The sequence below is a fragment of the Monodelphis domestica genome, chromosome 1 (assembly GCF_027887165.1).
Source record: "Monodelphis domestica isolate mMonDom1 chromosome 1, mMonDom1.pri, whole genome shotgun sequence".
NCBI classification, from domain to species: Eukaryota; Metazoa; Chordata; class Mammalia; order Didelphimorphia; family Didelphidae; genus Monodelphis; species Monodelphis domestica.
Window position 1 is genome coordinate 177,873,884 of NC_077227.1, and position 27,539 is coordinate 177,901,422.

General features: G+C 37.3%; 1 protein-coding gene across 1 annotated transcript; it reads right to left on the reverse strand.

The window, feature by feature from the left end:
* Positions 1-272: 272 nt before the first annotated feature.
* Positions 273-27,539, reverse strand: LOC100030645 (dehydrogenase/reductase SDR family member 2, mitochondrial). Its single transcript, XM_056810084.1, has 9 exons — positions 27,122-27,539; positions 10,703-10,880; positions 10,213-10,390; positions 4,035-4,136; positions 2,631-2,701; positions 1,950-2,001; positions 1,546-1,680; positions 1,141-1,193; positions 273-848 (listed from the first exon to the last, which is right to left on the reverse strand). The coding sequence occupies exons 2-9, from the start codon at positions 10,840-10,842 to the stop codon at positions 737-739; spliced, it is 843 nt and encodes a 280-aa protein (XP_056666062.1). The 5' UTR covers positions 10,843-10,880; positions 27,122-27,539; the 3' UTR covers positions 273-736.

The following is a 27,539-nucleotide window of genomic DNA, read 5'->3' on the forward strand; positions in this document are numbered from 1 at the left end:
CAAAACAACAAATCTAATAATCTTGAGACAAGTTTATTTTAAATAATAAAATCTTCCAATGAATAAAGAGACAGTGATACCTTGCCACTTTCAAATTTAAAAAAAATCTTCTTTTCTTAGGTCCCTTAATGAATACTAACCCCTATCACACTTTAACCATAAGCCACTTCCCCAAGGACTCCAGTTAATGGTCAGATCCCAGTCTGTACAAAAATGTATATCCTAGGGAACAGATTAAGGGATTGAAATGAATTCAAGGATACCAAGAAATAATAGTTTATGTATTTTATGAAGGAACAAACAAGATACACTGACATGCATTTTCCCCTTGAGTTCAATGTTTAAAGTATTTTTATATGTTTAAACTAGTGATATAATTATAAGTTTATACATTTATAATATACATACACACATATTTATATGTTTGAGTTAGTGATTACTAGGAAAACAACTGTAGAAAATTATTCTTCTCTTACATGCCCTCTGAGTACTTCTCTATTAGCTCCACCCAAGCTCGATTTTTGAAATTATAAAAGCACAGTGCCTGGCATGTAGTAGGCCCTACATAAATATTTATTTCTTTCCCTTTCCTTTTCTAGTCTCTGGGTATTCATGAAGCCCCCCTGAGCTTCCCCCTTTCCCTCTTCTACCCTCATCCAACTTCTGTCCAATTCCCAGGATCAAATGTTCTAATTAATATGCAAAGCTATAGTTTCATGTTTCTTGACTGGCTGCCTTACATCTTGGGGGAGAAGCCAGCCACGACAATGTTCTCTCCGGTGATGTAGCTGGCATCTGGAGAACACAGGAAGGACACAATCCCAGCACAGTCTTCTGGTTGTCCAGTCCTGGATAGATGAAGAATAAGACTGAGATCTGGAAACCAGGCTCTAATCAATCCTGGCTTCTGCATCTGTAGTTTAAGGAAAGGACCCAGGATGGCCTTGTCTTTATGGTTCCTACAGATCATAGGAACCTAGGGGGTTATTCCATGCAGGGATAGATGGTGAGCTCTTCATGGGACACTCTTACCTCCAACTCACAACCCCAAATCCAGCACTATGCACTAGATAATGACAAGAATTTTCTTTCTCCCAGCTCTGGAGAAGGTATTGTAAATATAGCACCAAAACGATTTACCTCTGCATTGCATATAGGGTTTCCAGTGCATTTATAATGTCTTCATCTTGAACCTAAACAAAAGCAAAATATAAAAAGTGTTCATTCATCAAAATATAAAAAGATCATGAAAGACCTAAAAAGGGAATATTCATGGTGTATATGCTTGTGAAAGGATGAAACTTGCTCCCAACTAGGGAAATGAAATGGAGGCCACCATGTAGTATTTTCATCAAAGAAGATTAAAGCCTGCTACAGGGAAAGGAGACTCTACCCATGCTTAGAGCAAAAGACTAGAAGGGAATAATAAGCCTAAGATTAAGCCTCCCAATCATGAATGTCTCATAAGAGCTGACCTGAACTTGTGAGGAATTGAATCCTCAGTGGAGATCTTGAGAGGGTTAGAGGAGGAAGCTAGAGTCTTACTATGTGGCTGAAGTCAGTCTTGATGAGTCCTGGAACCAAGCAGTTCACCCGGATGCCCTTTGGGGCCAGCTCCATAGCCAGGGTCTTGGTGAGGCCCAGCAAGGCAGTTTTACTGATATTATAGGGACCCAATTTCTGCAAAGGGAAATATAGCAGGTACAGGTTGGGGGAAGATCTTTGGTCTTGAACTTCCACATTTGCCAAATGCTGACAAGACCTGTCCTAGATTCCAAGGAAGTGTGATGAATCTGAATTGCATAATAGAGGAAAATACACTTTCAAGAATATAAGCAACAGATGAGAGTTATTACTAGAATGCAGGATTTAGAACTCTTCTCATTTACTTCCTATGTTTCTTTCAGGGTCCCCTTTATCTAACCAAGGCCAAAAAAGTCAGAACTTACTGGAACTGGAACATAGCCTGTAACTGATGATACCAGAACCACAGAGGAGCTCCTATAAAGAAATAAACAAACAAAATGTCTATAGAGCAGAGTCACAGATTTTCAAGGGATTAGCTTTTCCTCTGATATATAGGCTAAATAGGAGGAGGGACTAAGCCCTCTGAGAAGAGGAGGGGATTTGATGGCATCTTCTCAGTACTTCTGGATAGAAGCTGAGTCTCAAGGGTAATAAAATCTTGGAGCGCTTCTGATTATGCGGATAGACAGCATCCCTTGAGCTCCCATGAAAGACAGCTAGGTGAGATTATAGAATTATAGAATTAAAGGGTCATATTAGACCTCAGAAATTTTGTGCTTTAACTGCCTTGAATCTTGAATCTTGTCTATAAATCCCCTGACAAGTGGTCATTCAGCTTCTGGTTGAAGAACTCTACTGATAAACTGACTACACTCCAAGGGCAGCCCATTCTATCTATGGGCTTTTAAGAAAAAAAAATGGAATGGGCTTCACTTAGGGGGATCCTATTTCAGGATTCAGAGGGACTGAGAGAAGGAGCATTAGGCTAACTCTAGGCATATTAAAGAGAGTTTAACTAGTCGTTTATGTCCTAGACTTATTGCTGTGCTTGGTCCAACTCCTGTGCTCAGTAATTCACTTATTCTCCTTCCTCCATTCCATACCCCCTTTTCTCCATATAAGGCAACAGCTTGGCCAGCAGCAGGGCTGGGGATTTCACATTCACATCCAAAATCTGTATTTAAAACAAGAAAATGCAATATAGTTATTTCCAATTTCCAACTTCCATTGATTATTTTGAATTCTATAAATTTCTCTGTAGGATGTGGCTGAAATGTTAATAAATCCTTTTTCTACAGGAGATTCCAAAAAAAAAGAAGGAATTCAGGGTCCAAGGAATATGGTCCCTGCCGAGTTGGCAAGGGAAACAGCATGAATATGCAATTTAGGAAAACCTTTTATAGTTGTCTCTTCCACAGTAATTTCTCCCCATCTAAACCAACCTATTCTAGAAGAACAAAGTAAAAAAAAAATAAGAGTATAGGGAAGATAGAAGACCTAGTTTATATAAGAGCAGCTGGATGATACAGTGGGTAGAGTGCAAGGTTTGGAGTCAGGAAGATTCATCTTCCTAAGTTCAAATCTGGCCTCAGACACTTACTGGCTATGTGACCCTGGGCAACTCACTTAACACTTTTGGCCTTAGTTTCTCATCTTAGTTAAATGAACTAGATAAGGAAATGGTAAACCACTTCTGTATCTTTGACAAGAAAATCCCAATGGAATCATAAAGATTTGGACACTATTGAATAATTTATATGGGTCTGCTTAAATAGAGAAGACGCAAGAGGCTAAATAGAATAGTTTAAAAATAGAAGATGCTTTGAATAGATGAACCCTGTATTATGATCCCTTGAAAAGGGCACTTATTCAGGCAGAGGGAAGATGAGTACTCTGTGTCAGTGACAATAATTTAGCTCAATAGTAATGGACTGGCACTACTTTTGGATGTCACCATTTGGGTTAAAAATTTCCTTGGTCAAAACCATGAAAAAAAGGGAGAAAAAGAATGACCAGTGGGGCATGCCTTCTGGGGTTCATGAATGATGTTGGAACTGAGGTCTGAAAAGAATATTCCTCCTAGAATTATGAAGGAAGCTATTCCTTGGGCAGCCTGAGATTTCCTTGTCTCATCCTGGAGGGTTGATTCCTGTGCCAGGCAGATGAAAATGGCATTTCAAGAGACAGAACATGTTCCATATGATCTATGGTATCAGAGAAATCCTGATCCAAGACTGAAGAGAGGAAGATTCTAGCCCAAGGTCTTGGTGACTCATTGTGCCTTAGTTAAATTTTTTGAATGAAGAATAAGATAATGAAAGTCTAAAAGGATGGGATTTTGCTTTTTTGGCATTAAGAGAGTTGTAGACTACCAGTTCCATGATTCAATGAGGAGAGTGATTCTGTAGGATCCTGGATTACAGTTGTGTAGGTAATCAGCTAAAGCAGAGAGTACATAACCCATGGATCATGGAATCTGACCCTGAACCCAGTTCCTAAGGCCTCACCTTGTCCCACACCTGCTCACTGGCTCCCAGAGTGCTTCCTACTAAGGGGTTTACTCCAGCAACACAAATCAGGAAGTCAACACCACCATATTGGTTAGCCACCTAAAGGGGAGAAAGTGACATAGGAAAGATGAAGTCAGAAATGATGAGGAGGCAATCCATAGATAGCCTCTCTTTCTCTGCCACTGTTTGTGTTTCTCTGACTGTCTATCTCTATGTCTCTCCTCTGCTTGATTGGGAAGGGGTGGTCTGACCTGCAGACTCACTATGTATGGAGTCCTTATGAGCACATAGATGTAGAGCTGGGGGTGAGCCTTAGAGGCTACCAAAGTGAACCCCCTGATTTTATAGATGTGGAAACTGAGACCAGAAACTGAAAGGTTAAGTGACTTGCCAAAGATCACACAGATAGAAAGTAACAGCTGAAATTTGAACCCAGGTCTTCTTGACTCCAGTTCTCCAACCACTAGGTTATGTTACCTTTCCTTGTTGGATACTAGAGTAGCCTTATTGTCTCCTGTCAAACTAAAAATTTTTGGTATAATAATAATGAACTTTTATACAGTGCTTTAAGGTTTTCAAAGTACTTGACATAGACTCTCTCATTTGTGATTCACTGCTTCAAGGTCAATCTTTTTGCTCTTCTCTGATGGCCTCCCTATCATACTCTTAGAGTAGCAGCTTCAAACCTCTTCTTTCCTCCAACCACCTCTCCTCCTTCCTTCTCATCTGGAAACTTTGCCTCATACTTCACTTTCCACCTCAGTTCCATACTTGAACCCAGCATCTCCATTCTCTTCTCTTTGCTCCAGTCTTAGAAGTTGAGGTGGTCTTAGCCAGTGACAACCCTTCTATACATCCTCTTGATCAGATTCCCTCATGTAACCTCTGTGACCTTCTCCTCAATCATTCCTTTTTCTTCATAATTATCCATTTACCCTTATCCATTGATTCCTTCCCAGCTGCCTACAAACATCCTATCTCCCCTCTCCTTAAACCAAGTTCACTTGTCCCTCCTATTCCCTCAACATACCATCATATATCTCTTCTCGCTTTTACAGCCAAACTCCCCCCCCCAAAAGCTTTCAATACTAATTGCCTTCATTTTCTTACCTCTCACTCACTACTTATCCCTCTACATTCTGGATACTGTACCCAGTAATCAAGTGAAGCTGTTCTTTTGAGGTTACCTTATTCTCCCCATCTCTTTACCATTGAATCATGCCTTAACAAATTTTAATTAAAACTAAAAATTGTTGTTCAGTTGTTTTCAGTCCTGTTCAGATTTTTGTGACTCAATTTGAGGTTTTCTTTTTTTTAAGTCTTGGAAATTTTTATTTAATTAATTAATTTTATGCATTTTCTCATGGTTACAAGATTCATGTTCTTTCCCTCCCCTTTCCCAAACTCCCTCCCATAGCTGATGCAAAATTCCACTGGGATTTTTTACATGTGTCATTGATCAAGACTTATTTCCATATTATTAATATTTTCATTAGGGTCTTCGTTTAGGGTCTACATCCCCAATCATATCCCCATCAACCCATGTGATCAAGTGATTGTTTTTCTTCTGTGTTTCTATTCCCATAGTTCTTCCTCTGAATGTGGATAACATTCTTTTTCATAAGTCCCTCAGAATTGCCCTGGATCATTACAGTACTGCTGGTAGAGAAGTCCATTACATTTGATAGTGCCACAGTGTATCAGTCTCTGGGTACTGTTACAGACAAAAGAGTGGTTGCCATAAACTGTGACTGCGAAAATATGGGTTTCAAGACTGTGAATTGCCCAAACTGTAAAGATAATTTTTAGCATCTTGATTTTATATCAAAAATAAGTGGTTGCCATGGGAAAAGTTCCCAAATATGAAATAACCAAGTCAGCTGGGTTTTATGGAGATTTTAATTAATATAAATGAAGGAATTAAGAGAAGGGAGAGAGACAGAGTAAGAGGAAATAATAGGAAAAGGCTAGGGCCTAGGCCTGAGTTTTAAGAGAGAACCTAAGTCAGTCTTTAATCACTCACCACAATATCTTTCCAAGCAAAACTCTAGTGTTCAGAGACCCAGCAGTTCTCCTGAGCTCAACTAAGTTCAGCCACCTAGAGAGCCTCCAATTCAGCTTCTTAAGCTGAACTAAGTCCAGAGGCCTCTGACCTCCTTTTAAAGAGAATTCTCTCCTATGTCTCCTCCCCTAAATTTTCACATCTATTAATCACAGTAGATGTTTTCCAAAGGACTGACCATTCTTAATTCATATCTTGTTATCACCTTCTTAAATCATATCTTGTTATCACCTTCTCTGGGTAGACTAAAACTTCTTAGTAATTCACATCTCTTTGCTAAGCTTGCCCTTTTATTGATTAATTTAGCCTTCATAGGTACTTAGCACCCTTCTGTATTAGATCTAAAAATAGACCTAGCTTAAGGGCTTGGCCTCACTATAAGTATGGGTTGGGGACTTTTTCATTGTTCAGTAAGGAGTTTTACAACTTTTTCTTCCCCTTAAGATATGCCTAAATATGGGTGGAGTAAGGTTAAGTTCTCAAAACATTCCTGACCAAGTACCTGCATTGTTAAATATGGGGAATAGCTTAATCAAATCTTCTGAAGTAGAGTCCGAGAAATTTTAAGATTCACAGCACATTGTTCTCCTGGTTCTGCTCCTTTGTAATAGATGATATTGGAGCATATAGTTGATGGTATATTATATAACTAATAGATCAGATAGTTATCTTCTTTTTGCCTACCCTCCTTTCTTTTATACCTCCCTTCCTCCCCTCTTCCAATCTCCCTTCCTCCCCTGTTCTTCCCTTCAGTTTCCCCTTCCCCTTCTTCAGCCTCCTTCTAAGTCACTCAGAGTGAGCTCTGATGTTTCAGAGGAAATACTCTTTTCTCTTCTTTATCTCAAGTAAAGGTTTATTGGGGAAAACAGGAAAGATGGAGGATAAGGTAAGAGGGGTGGGATTTCCCTATTATCTACAGTGAGTATTAGGTTGGAGGATATTGAGAGAAATGGCAATTCAGTCACTAGCATGAAACAGAGTCAGTCAGAGAGACTATATATGTACTATGGTCTTTCTTCTTCTTCTGCCTTCAAATCAGCCGGGTTACCTCCAACTTGATTATTCCAAGTCCCAGAGATAAACCCAGCTTCTCCCTTCAGGTTCACCACCATCAATCCCAAGCCTAGAAAACAGTCACCATTGGCTTGCCTCCAAACTGCTTTTCCTGGTAACATTCCAAATGGAATTTTCCTTTGATTGACAGCTGACCCATCTCCAGCTTCTGTCCTTTGCATGCATTTTCTTATAATTTCTCTTTTCTCCACACCTTTCACTCTGCATCAATTCCTGGAGGTCATTCCAGTTCACATGGAATTCCTCCAGTTCATTATTCCTTTGAGCACAATAATATTCCATCACCAACATATACCACAATTTGTTCAGCCATTCCCCAATTGAAGGGCATCCCCTCATTTTCCAGTTTTTTGCCACCACAAAGAGCGCAGCTATGAATATTTTTGTACATGTCTTTTTCCTTATTATCTCTTTGGGGGTACAAACCCAGCAGTGCTATGGCTGTATCAAAGGGCAGACAGTCTTTTATCTCCCTTTGGGCATAGTTCCAAATTGCCCTCCAGAATGATTGGATCAATTCACAACTCCACCAGCAATGCATTAATATCCATTTGGGGGTTTCTTAGCAAAGATACCAGAGTATTTTGCCATTTTTGTCTCCAACTCATTTTACAGATAATGAAACTGAAGCACAAACAGGTACATATGCAACTGCTATGTGGGCAAAGTATCCTGAGGTCAGATTTGAACTCAAGAAAATGAGTCTTCCTGACTCTAAGCCTGGCCACTGGGCCTCTTAGCTACCCTAAAACTAAAAGTAATGGTAATTGTATTTCATAGTGCATAACAGATGCTACACGTGTAGTTCCCTATCTCTCTACTGAAAGGAGGAAGATATACATCATTATTCATTCTCTAGGATTGAGATCCCATATTGCTTTCATCAAGCTGTAATATCTTGATAAATGTATATCATTGAGGTGGTTCCTCCCTCCAGGGGTGCATATTGTACCCCAATAATACCTTTTTATCCCAAATCATCCATCAGGCTTCATCTGGATTTTGTAATATTTTGCAAATAATTGTGAAAAATACAGGCTGACTAGTTGCTACTCCTCCCTTTTACCCTACGGGAAAGATTATTTTTCATTCATACATCCTTGAAGAGATTTTCTTATGGTCGTTATCATTAATTAATAATATGATATAACTCTAGAGAAGGGGAGATATACTAAGAAAGCATGTTACCAAGAACACATGGAGGGTAAACATATGGAATATATTTGACCTGGGCACATATATGAAGAGACATTCACAAAGGATCTGTATGACCAAGTTATATATGAAGATGGCATGTGGCCAGAGCAACTCACAAGTTTGATGCTATAGAACTGATGATGTCCTTTAGTGATGTCATCATCCTGCTCTCTGCTGGAAATCATGTCTGCTGCTCTTCACTTGTCTTGTGGTGCCTACTGGATAGCTCCACTGATCTTAACAGCCACCAAACTACTCCCCTCCATTATCAGATTCTATGCTCCATCTTTTCAGGAATATCAACTGGCCTTTTTAGTTCCCAAATCATAAATGAAGAGATGCATTTCCTTGGCAAAGGCACACTGACAGATCTCTAAACCATATCAGAAACTATGAGTCATTATGTCCAAGGATAGTCAACTAGAATGCCCTCAGTCAAAGGTTAAGTCTATTCTTTTTAGTACCTATATCTAGAGCTGATGTATTGAGACTTGCCACGCAGGGTTAGAAATTGCATGTAGTTTCCCTATAATGCCCCAGAGGGATCTTGTGTTCCCCAAACCTATTTGGGGATGGTGGAGAGGATCTGACCAAGAAACCCCACAGTAGTTATATAGAGGCTGAGGCTGTCCCTTTTGCTCCCATGATCCTTTCCAGATGGGCATACAAATGAAGCTATACAAGATTAAAAGATAAGTAAAGAAGGTAAAGCCCATATGGCCTCTTCTCTCCAAGACCACTGGTTCCTGCTTTTATTATGCATATCTTGCATAAATTAAAAAAAAACTGGACTTCTTTGATGTATTCAATCCATTACAATAGTTGACTCTCCCTTTACACTGAATGAGTAAACTGGCCAATGGACAGAAAGAGGCAAAATGTCAAACCCTAGGAGTAAAGGGGAACTATAATTCCCAAACTCTGTCTAGGAGTAAGCCAATTCCACAAAAATCAGAAAATGAGGGGATGCCCTATGATTGGGGAATGCCTGAACAAAGTGTGGTATATGTTGGTGATGGAATACTATTGTGCTCAAAGGAATAATAAAGTGGAGGAATTCCATGGGAACTGGAACGACCTCTAGGAATTGATGCAGAGTGAAAGGAGCAGAACCAGGAGAACACTGTACACAGAGACTGATACACTGTGGCACAATAGAATATAAAAGGCTTCTCTACTAGCAGCAATGCAATGATCCAGGACAATCCTGAGGGACTTATGAGAAAGAATGCTATCTACATCCAGAGGAAGAACTGTGGAAGTAGAAATACAGAAGAAACACAGCTTGATCACATGATTCGGTGGAGATATGATTGGGGATGTAGAGTTTAAACAATCACCCTAATACAAATATCAGTAATATGGAAATAGGTCTTGATCAGTGACACATGTAAAACCCAGTGGAATTGCTCATTGGCTACGGGACAGGGGTGGGAAGAGGGGAGGGGAAGAACATGAATCATGTAGCCATGGGAAAATATTCTAAAATGAATAAATAAATAAACTTAAAAGGAATAAGCTAATTTCTTGTCATGCCTCTGCCAATCAGAATGTCATATTTCACATAACATGTAAATGAATCCCTAAATCCAGTCAACAAACATTTGTTAAGTGCCTAGTATTCCCAACCCAGAACTTCTCTAAAGCCTGAGTCACCAAGATCATTTCTCTTCTAAGGATCTGCTCTCATTGGCCCAGGATAGTCCATCTATTGATGGCAGACTACATGATCCCCAAGCAGGAGGACTCAGTTCTAAGTTCTCTGAATCCTGGGTTGGGCATTTAGAAAATGGTCTGTATTTTTTTTCTCTACACTATCTACCATCATCTTTAGTCACTCACCATCTTCACTAGTTTATCACGATCCTCTGCCTTCCCTGCATGGCACACCATGCCTTTCGAACTCAGTCCCTCTTCCTTTAGGAGGGCCACAGCTTGATCAACATTCTCCTGCTTGCGACTGCTCACCACCACATAGGCGCCATCCCGGGCCAACCGTTGGGCAATAGCAAAGCCAATGCTGTTAAAAGAGAGAGAGAGAGAGAGAGAGAGAGAGAGAGAGAGAGAGAGAGAGAGAGAGAGAGAGAGAGAGAGAGAGAGAGAGAGAGAGAGAGAGAGAGAGAGACTTTAGATAGTCTCATTCCTTAACCCTGGTGCCCTCTACCTCCCATCCCTGGTGTCCTCCTCTTTAGGGGAAAATTCTAATCCCCAGCCTCTTTTGGACACAAAGGAACTGCCCCTACACTGAGTGATAAATCAGAGTGACACTTCTGAGGGTATAAATCCAGTATTTCTATTGCATTTTTTCAATTAGAAACTGGTCTTCACTCACCCTTGAGTGGATCCTATGATCACAGCCACTTTGTCAGCCAAAATGCCTTTCTTGTTTACGTCGGTGCTGCTCATTCTCACTGGGAGAAGGGATCTTGGAGAGAATAAGGTCCCATAAGCAAATGCCAGCTTCCTGAACATGTCTGATCTTCCCAGTGGACTCAGATCCAAGGAGAAACCTGAATGACACAGTGACCACATCATATAGGATTTCTGACTCAGTCCATCATCTTTTCCCTCTCTCCTCTTGACCCAGGAGTAGGGGAGACTGTATCCCTGCTTTTTTTTTGTCTTTCTTTGTATCCCCAGGGCTTAGCACAATGTCTAGAGCATCATAGTAAGCACTTACATTCTTGTTGATCATCTGACCTGTGTTAGGGATATTTTATTGTCACTGAGATATAGGGGCACTTGAACTCTGTTTTTTGCTATTAGGGGCCATGTAACCAGAGCTCTGTGATCGTTTCTGCCAGAGGCCTATAAGCTTCTGTGACCTGCTTCCCAATAGTTATATTCTTTCTTAAAGTCTATAAGCAATGTCCTTACTTTGAGGCACCCAACTACTTTGTTCTGTGATAGATTAGGCAGAGGAGAAAATGAAGAAGAGTTAATGGAGCCCCAGAGCACTTCCTTATATAATTTTAGCTTCAATAATCCCTCCCACAGAGTATTGGAAGACATTATAAAATACCTGGGGATCTACTTGCTGAGGCAAACCTAGTAATTATATGAACATAATTACAAAACACTTTTCACACAAATAAAATCAGATCTAAATAATTGGAAAAATATTCATTGCTCATGGGTAGGCAGAGCTAATATGATAAAATGACAGTTCTATCTAAATTAGCTTATTCAGTGCCATACTAATCAAACTACCAAAAATTATTTTATAGGACTAGAAAAAATAATAAAACTCATCTGGAAGAACAAAAGCTCAAGAATATCAAATGAATTTTTTAAATGTGTAGGAAGGTAGCCTAGAAGTACCAAATCTCAAACTGTACAATAAAGTAATTATCATCAGAATAGTCTGGTACTGGCTAACAAATAGAATGGTAGTACAGAGATTTGGATATTGTTGCTAAATTTTTTAAAGAAAAGGGAATAAAATCTTAAGAAGAGATAGCTTAGAGTTAACAGTCATATCTGAGACTGAAAGACAGAGGAAGAGAGGACTAAAAGAACTTCTTTCCTGAGAGAGTTTGTGACAATTGCCATGGCATAAAAGTCTAAAGAGATATTTTGATAAAACTGAGTTTAACTTTTATCATGTGGGAGAAGATAATCTGAAGAGAATTCCTGAGGGAATTTGCTATCCAGAAGAAACTAAATTCTTGTTGGATTATGTATGATCTGTGAAGTCAGCAGCTATAGCTGTTGCTTAGAGATGACTCTAATTGTAATTTTTCTCATAGCTTATGTTATTGGAATATTTAAATGTCATTTTATTGCTTGATGCATTATTAATCAACTGTATAGCCAGTAATATTAATGTTTATTTAAGCATATGAAATTAGGGAATTTATTGGGGGGAGAGAAAAGGAAGGAGAGAAAAACTTATGGGAAAAGAGGTTTATTTTGTAAAGATTAAAATTTAGGGGAGACTGGGGAGACTGAGGCAGGTAGAAATTAGTTTCTCTCTGCAAGGAGTATTATATTTTTTAGAGGTTTGTTGAAGATTAAGGATTAAAGAAAATACAGGATAAGAAACATGCGTCCAGGACATAGAGTGGCCTAGACACAACCTCACCTACATTATGAAAAAAAACCACGCCTGCCCCAAAATGGAAGTCCAAGAACCAAGAGAGAGCCCTGTCAAAAGCCTTTGAATCAGCTTAAATACCTTCTAGATCTCGGCCCAGGTGAGATTACAAGGCATCCTGGGGAAGTGGAGCAAAGGCTCATGGGGATTGTAGTCCTGTATTCGAGTCTATTTTTTACATTTCCCCATGTGATCATTTTTGGAAAAATTAAATTTTCCCCCAAAGGATCATAAAAACATAATCAACTTAAAAGATTACAATAATGTGAGGATAAGAGAAAAAAGAATAAAACCAATAATTGCTGAACACATTGACAAAAAGCCTGTTAGGGGGCAGTCCCCTTTGGCATGAAAGTACAGATACAAATAAATGTTCAATCAACCACACCCAAAGTTCAATTTTGTGCAACTTGTGGTCTGGAGGCTTCTTCATGGTGGCTTCTCCAACAGTTCAGTTCTGGATTCAGAGAGGTAGCATCTTCTTTACCTAAAATTCTTCTCAAAAGGAATTTAAACTTTGCAATTTTTTACAATTTACAAACTAGGGTGGGTGCTTATGCTGCTTGATTAATTAATGAGAGTATGTATTTCTATTAATTTGTCAATAAATATGAGAGCATGTCCTTTGATTGCTTTAGAACATGTATAGAGAATTACTACAGAAAAGAGCCAGTAGCAGGTGGAGAGGACTGAGGATCAACATGTCTTTAGCTAGTAAAGTGCATAGCAAACTAGACACATGTTCAGAAGTGGGGTGAGGGGGTGTCAAGTGTATTACTTCTGTTACACTTATATTTGCATTGGTCTGAATAGGTAATTGTATAAACACTTCTTTGGCTACTTTTTATTGAAATTCTCCCATTTTTACCAGAATGACTTCTGCTTTCCCTTTTTAGGTTTTATTTTTCTTCACCTTTTCCTTTATGTACTTTGTTTCATTTAGCCATTGATCTTTGTTTTTTTTAACCCTTAGTTTTCACTTTGCATCAGTTAATGTAGGTCTTTCCAGGCTTTTTGGATCACTGCTAGGAATAGCTGAACCATCCATAAATAGTCACCATTGCTGCTACTATTGTACAATATTCTAGTTCTACTCACTTCAATTTGCATCAGTTTATGTAGGTCTTTCCAAGCTTTTATTAAATCATTCTTCTCATCATTTCGTGTAGCACAATAATATTCCATTACAGTAATATACCACAAGTGGTTCAACTATTCCCTAATTGATGGACATCCTCTCAGTTTCCAATTCTTTGCCACAACAAGAGTTGATATAAATATTTTTGCACAAGCACAAGCAAGATCTTTCCCCTTTTTAAAAATCTCTTTGGGATACAGACCTAGTAATGGCACTACTAGATGAAAGGGTATGCACAGTTTTAAAGCCCTTTGGGCATTGTTCTGTTGCTCTCCAGAATGGATGGATCGGTTCAGAATTCCACAACAGTGCAATAGAGTCCTAATTTTGCCACACCCCCTCCAGAATTTATTATTTTTATTTTCTGCCATATTAGCCAATCTGATAGGTGTGAGGTAGTATCTCAGGGAACAACCCTATCATCTTAACATCAGAGTCCTGCATATTGATGGGCAGACAGTACATATTTAATAAGCACTTGTTGATTGATTACTAGGTGTGAGATCCAAGAGAGTAAGAACTTTTTTTAATCTAAATTTTTCAATTCTCTTTAGCAGTTACAAGGTGTTCTACATATATTTGGGGAATTGAAAAAAAAAAGAGATTGTAATGTTCTAGCTGAGATCTCAGGTGTTGGGCTAAGAAAAAACTATGGAATGGAGATAATGTAAAAGTAAAAACTGAATCGGATTCCTCTGTGTTCCTGAGATATTCATATATTAATTCAACCAATGAATATTTTTAAATACTTTCTAATATCAATGATTATTCTAAAAAAAGAGGTCTAAGGTTAAACAAAAAGATGTTTATGGACTATATAGGTTATACAAATTATCAGAGTAAGATAATATAGGTAAAATGCTTTGTAAATCTTGAATATTAATGTTTGATAATATTAATATTTAATACTATATTCAATAAAATAATATAAATATTAGTTGTTATTAGTATTGCTATTATTGACCCAGAAGTGTGAAAATGACCCGAATGAATTAATTTGATAGCTGTTTCCCCAAAATACAAGCATTATACCAAGTTTAGACTATAAGCTGAAGATAAGTATATCTTGTGGGTAGGAAATAAGGACAAATACCTATTTGAGGAAAATCATGGAGAAAGCCATGCCATGGATAATAGGTTTGATAAAGAAAACATCACTATAGAAAAAAGTTTGCCAGCCTCACTGTGCCCCTTCAGAATTTCAAAGTAAAACTGAATAAAATAGGTAGTCTGAATGGTTCTGGTGCTGATTGCCAGGTTTATGGAAGATTTAAAAGGAATTTCCTCACACCCTAAATGCATGGAATTTCTACTAAGTGGTAAATGAAACTATCAAGTTGGATTTGACTTAAGGAACTCTTGCTGACTAAATACAGTTTTAAGTCTGACTCACAAAAGAGCTTAAATAACCTTGCAGCTATAAGTTGGTTCATGAAAGTGCTATAAACATTACCTGTCAGGAAAAAGCCATATAACTGCTAAAATTCAGTGGAGAAAAAGAAAAAAGTCATGGTAGCTCAACAGAGGAGTACCCACTTTGTAGGGAAGTGACAATTGGCAGCTTCAAAGAAAGAGAGGTGTTCCACATGGGATGCAACATTAGAAACATAAAAGGTCTGGATTATGTGTTCCCTCTCCCACCAGTGGTCTGAAAATCTATAGAATATGGTGTCCTTGTGTGTATAGGTAACTTTTTTTTTCTTTAACTTGCTAGTGTTTTTATTAAATGTCTCTTACTGATTGTTTAATATGTTAAATTTCATTTGATTGTACTGATCTTGAAAGAAAACATATTGAATGGAAGCTAGAGCTAGAGGTTTTGAATACTGACCCAAAGAGTTCCATGAGCTATTATTCTATTAAATATTCTATTGTAAATAGAATAAAATAATATTCGATTATAATAAATAAATAATTTATAAATAAAAATATTCTATTATTCTATTAAAATAGAAATTCACAGAAAGAATTTAGTGTAAGCTACAGTGATCAGAGGAGCAGCTAGGTGGCACAGTAGATAGAACACTAGACTTGCAATCAGAAAGATTCAACTACATGAGCTCAAATCTGGCCTCAGACGCTTACTTGCTATGTGGCCCTGAGTAAGTCACTTGACCCTGCTTGCCCCAATCCCTCATCTGTAAAATGAGTTAGAGAAGGAAATGGCAGACCACTTAAGTTTCTGCCAAGAAAACCCAAAATAGGGTCATAAAGAGGAGGACATCAGACCTGGAGTCGGGAGGACCTGAGTTCAAATGTGACCTCAGATACTTCCTAACTATGTGACTGTGGGCCACTTATTTAACCCCAATATCTAATCCTTGATATTCTTCTGTCTTAGAACCAATACTAAGATTGAAGATCAGGGTTAAAAAAAAAAAGAGTTGGACTTGCCTGAAACAACTAAACAACAGTGACCAGAAAAGGATTAATGAAGGAGGTCGTTCTTAGATAAGATAGAATTTCTATAGACAGTAAAGGGGAAAGCATTCTTGGCAAGAGAAGTAGGATCAAAAATGTGGTTCAACATGAGTACAGGTATTTTAAGGAAGAATAAAAATACTATTAGCTAAGCTATCATGGAGGATAGGGCAAATTAAAATTATAGAAAACCATGAAAATCAAACTGAAAATGTGGGAATCTATCTTTTTAGAAAATGGGCAATCATTGAAGGTTTTTTTTAAAGAATGACTTTTATAGAATCATAATTCTTATGACTATAAAAGCTCTGATTACACTAAGAAATGCTCATTATTAGAACTTGAAACAGAACTATATTTTTAGATTCCTAATAGCTATTCCATTTTTAAAAGAAAGATCAGTTTCATGATTTGTGTACTATCTATTCATATCTTGGCTTAAAGTTTTTATTCAATTATTTGTATATTTTATACTTTTAATTGCACTTGTGTTTACTACAAAAAGCTAGAAAAATAGTGCTCTATAATTAGAAAATTGCACTGCATTATACTTTGCTCAAACTCACATAAAAATGGGTGTTTAACATAAATCCTCCAATCAGAAGTGTTGCTTGTAAATATTTCAAAGGTTAAATAATTCTGAGCTTTCTCTCTCTCTCTCTCTTTCTCTCTCTCTCTCTCTCTCTCTCTCTCTCTCTCTCTCTTTCTCACACACACACACACACACACACACACACACAGAATAAGCAAAAAGATGATAAAAGTTTTTGTCAGTGATTTTTTTTGTCCCCAAAGCTTGTATTTTTGTGTTTATAAAACACATAGATTACTATGGTCATTTAATACTATATATTCTATACCTAATCTAATCCATTGATGCATCTCTCTTTTCCTTAGCCAGTACCAAATTGTTTTGATGATTACTGCTTTATAATACAGTTTGAAATCTAGCACAGCTAGGCCATCTTCCTTCACATTTTTTCCACTAATTCCCTTGATATTATTGACCTTTTGTTCTTCCATATGAGTTGTTATTATCTTTTCTAGGTATATGAAATAAATTTTGGTAGCTTGGTATAGCACTGAATAAGTAAATTAACTTAGATAGAAATGTCATTTTCATTATAATAACTTGACCTACCCATGAGCAATTAATATTTTCCAGTTGTTTAGATCTGACTTTATTCATATGAAAAGTGTTTAAAATCTGAGCAATTTATATTTTTGTAAATCTTCATCCATTTCACTTAGACTGTAATATTTGTTGGTATATAATTGGGCAAACAGCTTCTAATAATTGCTTAAGATTCCTCTTAATTGGTGGCAAATTCACTATTTTCATTTTTGTATAGTAATTTGTTTTCCTTCTTTTCCAATAGTAATTTGGTTTCCTTCTTTCTTTTTTTAATTGAACTAACCAGTGGTTTTCTATTTTATTAGGTTTTTTTTATAAAAACCAGCTCCTACTCTTATTTGTTAGTTCAATAGTTTTCTTATTTATAATTTTATTAATCTCCCTTTTTATTTTTGTTATTTCTAATTTAATATTTAATTGGAGATTTTTATGTATTCTTTTTCTAATTTATATTAGTTTCAAACTCAATTTATTGATCAAGTTTTTTTTCAGTTTTATTGAGGTAACTGTTTAAAAACATATATTTTCCCTTAAGTACTGCTTTGCTTGCATATCATAAATTTTGTTATGTTATCTTGTCATTTTTGTTAGGGAAATTATTGATTGTTTCTACAATGTATTCTTTGGCCCACTCGTTTTTTAGGATTAGATTATTTAGCTTCCAATTAATTTTTAAAGTATCTTTCAACAGCCTTTTATTTAATGTAATTTTATTGCATCATAACCTGAAAATTATGCATTTAATAGTTCTCCTTTTCTACATTTGGTTGTGAAGTTTTTATGTCCCAATAAATGGTCAATTTTTGTGTAGGTTCTATGTACCACTGAGAAAAAGTATATTCCTTTCTGTCCTTGCTGAGTTTTCTTCAAAAATAAATCATTATCTAACTTTTCTAAAATCTTATACACTCCCTTAACTTCCTTCTGATTTATTTTTTGGTTAGACTTATCTAGTTCTAAGAGGAAAAGTTGAGGTCCCCCACTAATACAGTTTTATTGTCTGTGATCATGATTACTATCTCTGCTTTTTTTTAATTTTAGCTGGAATTTGACTATAACTTTCCTATGAGTTTTTATTTTGGGATCTCCTTCAGGAGGCAATCAGTGGATTCTTTCAATTTCTATTTATCCCCCTTGTTCAAGACTTTCAGGGAAGTTTTCCTTGATAATTTCATGTAATATGATGTACATACTCTTTTTTTTTTATCATGGATTCCAGATAGGTCCAATAATTTTTTTTAACTCTTACTTTCTTTCTTGGAACCAATACTAAATATCTGTTCCAAGACAGGAGAGTACTTTGGGCTAGGCAATTGGAGTTAAGTAATTTGCCCAGGGTCACAAAGCTAGGAATTGTCTGAGGTCATATTTGAGCCCAGAGTCCCCCAATTCCAGGCCTGTCATTCTATCTACTGTGCTACCTAGCTATCCCTTAGTTCAAAAATTCTTAAGTTATCTCTTTTAGATATATTTTTGAGGTCAGTTGTTTTTCCAGTAAAATATTTCAAATTTCCTCCTAGTTTTCATTCTTTTGATTTATTTTATTGTTTCTAGATGTTCATTAGTTTTCATTTGCCTAATTCTAATTTTTAAGAAATTATTTTCTTTATTATTATATTAATTATATATTATTTGGACAGTTCTACTTTTTTAGGACATTGTTTTCTTCATTAAATTTTTATGCATCTATTTTCATTTTTTTGTGCTTCCATTTTACCAAGCTGATTCCTTTCTTTCCCCATTTTTCCTTCTACCTCTTTTACTTGATTTTTTAAGTCTTTTCTTATATTCCCCCAGGCGTTCTTTTAGGTGTGATACCACTTAATATTTTTTTTGAGTCTTCTCATGTAGCCATTTTGACATTTTTGTCCTCTTCTGAGTTTGTGTCTTCACTATCATAGTAACTTTATGTGATCAGTTTATTTTTTTGCTCATTTTCCCAGTCTATTTCATGACTTTTAAGTCTATGTTAAGGTTGTACTCTGGTCCTGGAGAGGAAGAGATACTTTCCAAAAATTCTTACACTGAGAGTATTGGGGCTTGGCTACTTGTAGACTTCTGTTGGATCACATTGGGTGAGGGAACCTCTCTGCTTTGCTGGCTTGCAGTGGCAAGGCCTGCTGCTGGCTTGCCTGGATGCCTGTACTGGACTGCATTTCCCACTTATCCCAGTGAGACAGACCTTTCCTACCAAACTTCTAAGTTTCTTTGGTTAGGAAATTGTTTTACCCCATTCTTTTGCTAATTCTGCTGTTCCAGAATACATTTTGCGGCAACTTCTAAAATAGTTATTTGTGGGGACAGTTGGGTAGGTAGCTCAGTGTATTGAGAGCCAGGTCTAGAGATAGGAGGTTCTAGGTTCAAACCTTGTCTCATATACTTCCCAGCTGTGTGACCCTGGGAAAGTGACTTAACCCCTATTGCTTAGCCCTTACCACTCTTCTGCCTTAGAACCAATACACAGTATTGGTTCTAAGGCATAAGGTAAGGGTTTAAGATAGATAGATAGATAGATAGATAGATAGATAGATAGATAGATAGATAGATAGATAGATACATAGATAGATACATAGATAGATAGATAGATAGAATAAAATAGTTGTTTGAAGGTGAATTTAGAACACCTCAAAGAGTTTCCCCCATTTCAGCTCTGCTTCCTCCAGCCCCCACTCCCTTGAGCTGGAGATTTAAAGAGAAGGAAGTAAGAAAGAAGTGTTTTCTAGACATCAGGGATGGACTGTGTAAAGGTAAGTCCCTATCTTTACCTCCCTGTTTGTCTCTAACAGTGTTAATCTAGATTCCTCATTCAACCTCTTTCTGGGCAAAAGACCCTGTTACTTTGTTGTTTTGCTTTTATTTTTTTTGTCTTGTTTTTATCCAGAATAATTTTCCATTGTGGAATGTCTATCACTACGAGTTAACAATTCCTGCAACTTTAGGTCTTTGAGAGTCAACTACAATGGAGATTTCCAATATTTTTTATTTTTCGTTCCCCATACCAAACAACAATAACAACAAAATATTTTGTGAGTTCCCAGGGTAATTTCACATAATATTCATAATATTCTACAATTATTTACTACTTTAGGTGCCCTTAAATTAATAAATTTTAGCTTAAAGTTCTTGGGTTATTGCCCTGAACCCTCAAAATATTGGAAAACCACTAAATGAGACCCGCTGATCTGGAACATTGAAGTAATACATGGCTTTCCCATGGTAACAGAGCCAATATGTATCAGAGAACACACTTCAAATCAAGATTTCCTGACCCCAAGGCTAGTCCTTATATTAACCTACATAAAGTCTTATTAGGAGAAAAACAGAGCAAAGAAGAACATTCACAAAGTCTGGTAGATATCAACTCCCTCAAACATATTGGAACCCTCCTAACATGGTAGTATTCCCTATTTCTGCTATGAGAGGCTTTGTTTTGTTTTTAAACCCTTACCTTCCATCTTGGAATCTGTACTGTAAGGCAGAAGAGTGGTAAGGTCTAGGCAATGGGGGTTAAGAGACTTGTCCAGGGTCATACAGCTGGGAAGTGTCTGAGGCCAGATTTGAGCCCAGGACCTCCCATCTCAAAGTCTGGCTCTCAAACCACTGAATCACCAAGCTGCCCCAAAGATTTTTTTTAATAAATCTACAATTTTCTCATGATGGCATCTAAGTTATAACTTAAAATTTTGTAAAGTTTTCTTTACATTCCATGATTTCTAATCCTCTTATTTCTGACCTAGGCTACCTAAACTCTCATACCACCAGGAGGTCAACTAAACTGTCAACTCTAGGAGGGGGAAGGGAAGAGAGGAGGGAAACAACAAGAATCATGTAACCATGGGAAAAATTAAATAATAACTATGTATTTTTTTAAATCCATGTGTGTTGCCATATCCTCTTATCTCCATGGAGTCAATATCCTTTTGAGTGATCTAAAGTGGATGTGTGAGGGCAACTGGGTAGCTCAGTGGATTGAGAGCCAGGCCTAGAGATGGGAGGTCCTGGGTTCAAATTTGGCCTCAGACACTTTACAGCTGTGTGACCCTGGGCAAGTCACTGAACCCCCATTGCCTAGCCTTTACCTCTCTTCTGCCTTGGAGCCAATATGCAGTATTAATTCCAAAGTGGAAGGTAAGGGCTTTGGTTGTTTTTTTAAAAATAAATACATAAAAATAAATAAAGTAGATATGATCACAGAACAACATGGAGTTCTGAGCATCCTACATCTGTGCCCAATTGTGGAAGGAATGACAACTTTTCAAAGGCTGAAGGAGCTAGGCTAATACTAAATAGGACCAATAGCCAGGGTGAGGCAGAAATGCTATTAAAGTCTATGATGAATGTAGGTTAAGGAAAGCAGGTAGGGGATAGGTATGCCTCTGCTCCTGACAGGCAATTAATCAACAAGAATTACATAAGTCAGCACACGTTGCCTAGCAATGAAGGTGGTACCCACGGAGCTACATAGTAAAGAAAAACATGATCTATCCTGAATATTCACTACAGAAAAGAGACTATCCCAGAATTATAGAGCATGTCTGTGGATGGACACCAGGCGAACAAAGCCTCCTCAGAGTTAGAAACCATTTTGTTTTTATCTTTGTATCTCTGGCATTTGGGCGAGTGCCTGGCACACAGTGGGCAATTTAATAGATGCTTATTGAATTTAATCAAATTAAGCTGAGATTCTGTGAGCTACTGGTCACATGGGCCTGGATGATGACCATGGCTTCCTGCCTTAACAATTGTCATTTCAATCAATAAGTATTTGTTAAGCTTCTGTGATTTGCCAGGCACTGTGCCAGACATTGAATATACAAATTAAAAAAAAAATTAAGGAGCAGCTGGGTGGCTTAGTGGATAGAGAGCCAAGCCTAGAGATGGGAAATCCCAGGTTCAAATCTGGCCTCAGACACTTCCCAGCTGTGTGACCCTGGGAAAGTCACTTAAAACCCCTATTTCCTGGTCCTTACCACTCTTCTGGCCTGGAATCAATATACAGTATTGATTCCAAGTTATTGTTTTTTTTTAATTAGACAGTTTTTGCCCTCAAGAATTTATATTCTACAGATTATTCGGTTTATGAAAGGGGTTATGCTAACTGAATGCACAAGCCTATCTCCCTTCTGAAGACCCTGATTATTTTCTGGAGGCTTTTGACTCCGTGTAGCAACAAAGAGCTTTAACCCTAGCTCTCCGGTTCTATCAACAAGCCCTTGCCCTTCCTGTGAACCTCTTCATGCCAAGGATGACAACCAGGTCTTCCCAGCAAGCCCCATGCCAAAAGAGAATAGGTTTCTACCAGAGGAACCATTTTTACTAGAAATTAAGGTATTGTAGCATTCTTATTTCTCTATTACTCAAAAGGCTAAGGGAAATGGCACAATTTGGGTCAGGAGTTGGAAAGTTAGGGAGAACTAGCAAGAAAAGAATGACCCAAAGAGTTAGGTAACAGAAGAGTCAGTAAAAACTTAGAGGACCTGGAAGAGACTTGCAGTCAGTCAATAAGCATTAATGAAGTGCGTACTATGTGCCAAGATCCAGGCTAAGTGTTGAGGATACAGGGCAAGACCAAAGACAGTCTCAGCCCTTGAGGAGTTCACAAGCTAAAGGGGGACACAATATACAAGCCGTAAAAACAATATATATAGGATAAAAACAAGCTATATATAGGATAAAAAGGAAATAATCAAGAACAAGCACTAGAATTGAGATAAAAAGGAAATAGTCAAGAACAAGCACTAGAATTGAGATAAAAAGGAAATAGTCAAGAACAAGCACTAGAATTGAGATAAAAAAGGAAATAATCAAGAACAAGCACTAGAATTGAGAGGCATTGGGAAAGGGTTCCTAAAGATGGTGGGATTTTACCAGGAACTTCAAGGAAATCAGGAAAGTCAGGAGTCATGAGAAAGGCAAGAATTCCAGGCATGGGAGATGGCCAGAAATAATGCCTGGGGAAGAATTTTGCAGGGTCTTGTTAGCAGAACAGCAAAGAAGCCAGTGTCACTGAATCAAAGACTACTTCAGGGTAGTGAGAATTGCAAGAGGGATAGATTATGAAGAGTTTTAAATGCCAAATGGAGGATTTTGTATTTGATCTTGGAGGGGATAGCAACTGGAAGTTACTGAGGGTGAGATGGTGAGGCAGATGCTTTAGGGAAAATCATCTCTTGGCTTAATGGAGACGGATTGGAATGGTGAGAGATTTGTGGCAGACACACGACTGACATATTATAGTCCAGGCAGATGGTGCCTGAACCAGAATTATGTTAGTATCAGAGGAAAGAAGGGGGCTTATATGAGCGATTAAGATAGGCCTTGGGAATAGTTTGAATATAGAGATAATGAGAAGTCAAGGAAGACTGATCTTAATTTCAGTTGACTCAAGCTAAATGATATGAGACAGGATATAGGCATATCCAATAAGGCAGCTCCAACTATGTTAGTTTCTCCACATCATGATCCAAATGCCACCATAAAGCCAAGAAAATATAATCCACTGTATGCTGGTGAATCAGTCATTTATAGACATTTACCACTGCAACACTGCTCCTTACGTTTTGTTTTCTTGGAACCACTTAATAAAGGTATTACTCAGAAAGCGCTCGACTCTTCTGGTGCCTCAATGTGGTGCGGAGATGAACGTATGTTCTCATTGCCTATGCTAGTCAAGCAGAAGTTTTGAAAAGTTCTCTCAAGCTACTCCCAAAGCCAAAACATTTTTATTAACATCCTGATTAGGCACTGTGTCTGATCTCCATGGTCTGGCTAAGGTAAATGCAGAGATGATTATCATCAAATAATAGATAGATATTTCCTTAGCAATAGCAACCCACAAGTGAAAGAAAAATATAAGATGACTTCCATTGCAATATAATTCCCTTCTGCATACACAGTGATGGTGGAAGAGTTGGGGCAAAGATGGTGCCAAGAAGAGCACTTTTTAATCCATCTAATCCATGAGCATTTGTTTTGGTATTATCACTCTTCCTACATTTGTCTAACAACCAACAAGTCAATTCACAACTAAAGAACATGATCCATGCCAATATAAATATTCTCTACACCAGCGGTTCTCAACCTCTCAATTTGTAGCAATGAGAATACATAATGCATATCAGGTATTTACATTCCGAATCATAACTATAGCAAAATTACAGTTTTGAAGTAGCCACCAAAATAATTTTTTGGTTTGGGGTCACTGCAACATGAGGAACTGTATTGCGGGGTCACGGCATTAGAAAGGTTGAGAACCATTGCTCTACATGAATGAAACCAGAAAACATTAAGGTTTCTTTGTTCCCCAAAAGACCATAAGGAGAATCATTTTGTGGGACCCTGGGTCCTTTATATTAGCAGTCCCCATGATGAGTATAAATTTTAAAAGCAGAAAGAAAATGAATAATAATAGTAGCTAGCATCTATATAATAATAGTAGCTAGCATCTATATAGGGCTTAAAGGTTTGCAAAGTGCTTTACAAATATTATCTCATTTTATCCTCCCTCATAACAATGCTGGCATTAAAGGTGTTATTATTATTCTTATTTTAAAGATGAGAAAACTGAGGAAACTGGAGGTTAAGTAACTTGCCCAGAGTCACATAGCTAGCAAATTTCTGAGGCTAGATTTGGACTCAGGTCTACCTGACTCCAGGTTCAGCTTTCTATCCATTGTGTCATTGAGCTAACTATTGAATGACAGCACATGCACCAATGTCTGTTCTAGGGTATAACGAAGAAGAAAATTTCTATGAAGGACTTGACAAGATCCTCCATATGAAATCAATATGTATCTTCATACTTGGTGACTTAAATATGAAGGAAAGTGCAAGAAGAATGACAAAAAACAATGTTGGAAAATATGATTTGGGATCAAGAAATGAGAGAAGCCAAAGATTTGTAGATGAATCATAAACCCTTTCTCTAGAAATCATCAATACTTTCTCAAGAGGTTGGAAAGCACTGAAGAATATTCCACAAATATTGAATATACCTTAACCACCAAGGAACAATTGGTTGGTGAATTCATTTCTAGATCAATTAGTGAATTCAGAGTATTGAAGGATCAAGGCAAAATCCATAATCAACACCAATTTACAAGAAAGGATAAGCAGAAGAAAATGACTATAAACAATTATACCACCTTCTGCCTAATCTATTTTAAAAAGCTATTGATCCAAAAATGGAAAATTGTTAAAAAGGAAATATGTAGACTCTTATTATCATTGTTTCAGATAGAAATTTAGCCAGTGCCAAGTAGTCGCCACAATGGGGGGGGAGGGGGACAAAAAAATCTCAAAAACTACCTTAATTATCAAATGCTTGACTTCCTACACAAGTGAAAAAAATATGGAAAGCCAAGAGCAATGTTGTCTTAGAGTACAAATTCATTTGTAAAATATTACAGAAAATAATCATGAAATATTATGAAGGCTGATTATTTACAAATCATCAAAAACCAGTGGAGAGGGAAATGTCTATGGACAGCTTATCATGAGAGCTGAGTCATCCGTCTATCTCTCCTTCCTCTCTCTTCCCTCCCCACTCTACTTCCCTCCCACTCCTGCTAAAAGCCTGGTTCTTGAAGGCTGGGGGTGATGGTGGAGAACTATGAGCAGACCTAGATGTAGGATCCTGGAATTATTCAGTGAATCTAAGAAAAATCCAGTTCTTAGTAACTCAGTTTTCCTGATGTCTGTGTACAATGAAGACTTAATTATTCATAGGATCATAGCTATAGAGCTGAAATATAAGCCCCATCATTTTACAGATGAAGAAACTGAGGCAGTGACTTGCCCTTGTAAAATATATAGAATCAAAACTGGAAATGACCTTAGAGGCCAAGTCCAATGCCCTCATTATTAGATGAGGAAACTGAGCCACAAAGAGACTGAGTGACCTACCCAGGATCACACAGTTTACAGGTAGTAAATGATAGGTAATATTATTACAATCTAAGATTAAGGGTCCTTAAAGATCCTACAGACCAAACCTTGATTTTATAGCTAAGGAAAGAATCTCTGGGAAGTTAAGTGCTTGCCTAAAGTCACCTAGGGAGTAGGTATAAGAGCCAGGTCTCAAATCCAAATCATCTGACTCCGAATCAAATGTTCTTTTGCCTCTGCCACTGCTTGTCTATAATACTAAATGACTGAAACACAGAATCTTTACATTGTCTATGGCATACATTCTGATATCTATTTATAATTTTTTTCAATAAGCATATTTCTTTAAAACAATAAAAATTGGACTCTTCCTCACCAGACTTCATCCTAGAACAAAACAAAATGACCTTTGAATTATCTGTTTAAAATCTATTACAAAGAAATCTATTGGAGAGCAGAGTCCAAATGGCAAAAAGATTCTCTTTCCACAAGACTCAGTGATGAGCAGAGGTCCCAAAAGGACCCTGCTGCCTCCCACACATAGGATTATAAATTCGTGCACACATAACTGAAAGGGACCTCAGAGGAAATCTATTCCAACTCTCTCTTTCTACACATGAAGAAACTGAGGTCCAGGGAAATTAAGTAACTAGCCCAAGTTACATCGATAGTAAATAAATTGTGAGATTTTAAATTCCCAACCTGGAGAGCAAAGGAAATGAAAAAACACATGTATATCTTCATTCAAATTCTGCTACCATCTATATAAATATTGCTTTCCTTGATGGAAATCCACACTAAATGTTAAATATCTTTATGCATGTTTTTGTGAAAGGAATGTTATTATCTGTTGGTACTTGATTCTTCTTAAATATATCTTTGTAAATATCAACAGCAGGTCTAGACATGGGGACTGGAGATCATTCAGTAAACCCAACAATAACACAGTTTTCGTACTATATATATTTTTAAAAGACTTTGTTAATTCTAGGATCATGAAACTAGAGACAACCTAAATCTAATCTCCTCATGTTCCAGATCCTAGAAATTAAAAGTAAAGGGATAAATGACTTACCCAAGATCACACTGATAATAAGTTTCTTTAATATCCACAATCTTCTGTTAGGTGTGCAGAGCTCCTGGGAGAAGCCAGAACAATGGTGTAGTTAGATCTAGTCCATCAGAAAGCCCAGCTGTATTTATATTGCTTGATTCCCTCTCATCACAAAGCATCATTCATTCATTTTCTGATGGCATTAATCCCCACTGCTGATCCAATCTCTTTCCCTGTCCTCTTTCCCAAAGGTATGGACAGGAAATCCTACCGGCTGGAGGGAGGATTTGCATTTCATAGTTTCCAATATTTACTGCTTCCCATTTCCTGATGCAGCTCCAAGTTGTTGCTTCCTGAAGAAAGGTCTAATTATTCAATGAATTGAATCCATAGGAGCAGACTCCATTGCTTCTAAACCCATCCCATTTCTTTTTTTTTA

Coding starts and splice junctions, on each gene's coding strand:
- LOC100030645 (XM_056810084.1), bottom strand. CDS start 10,842: ATGTTCAGGAAGCTGGCATTTGCTTATGGGACCTTATTCTCTCCAAGA. Junction 1,681..1,949: donor CAGGCTATGTTCCAGTTCCA/GTAAGTTCTGAC, acceptor TTCCCTTTGCAG/AAATTGGGTCCCTATAATAT. Junction 849..1,140: donor ACCCTATATGCAATGCAGAG/GTAAATCGTTTT, acceptor TCATCTATCCAG/GACTGGACAACCAGAAGACT.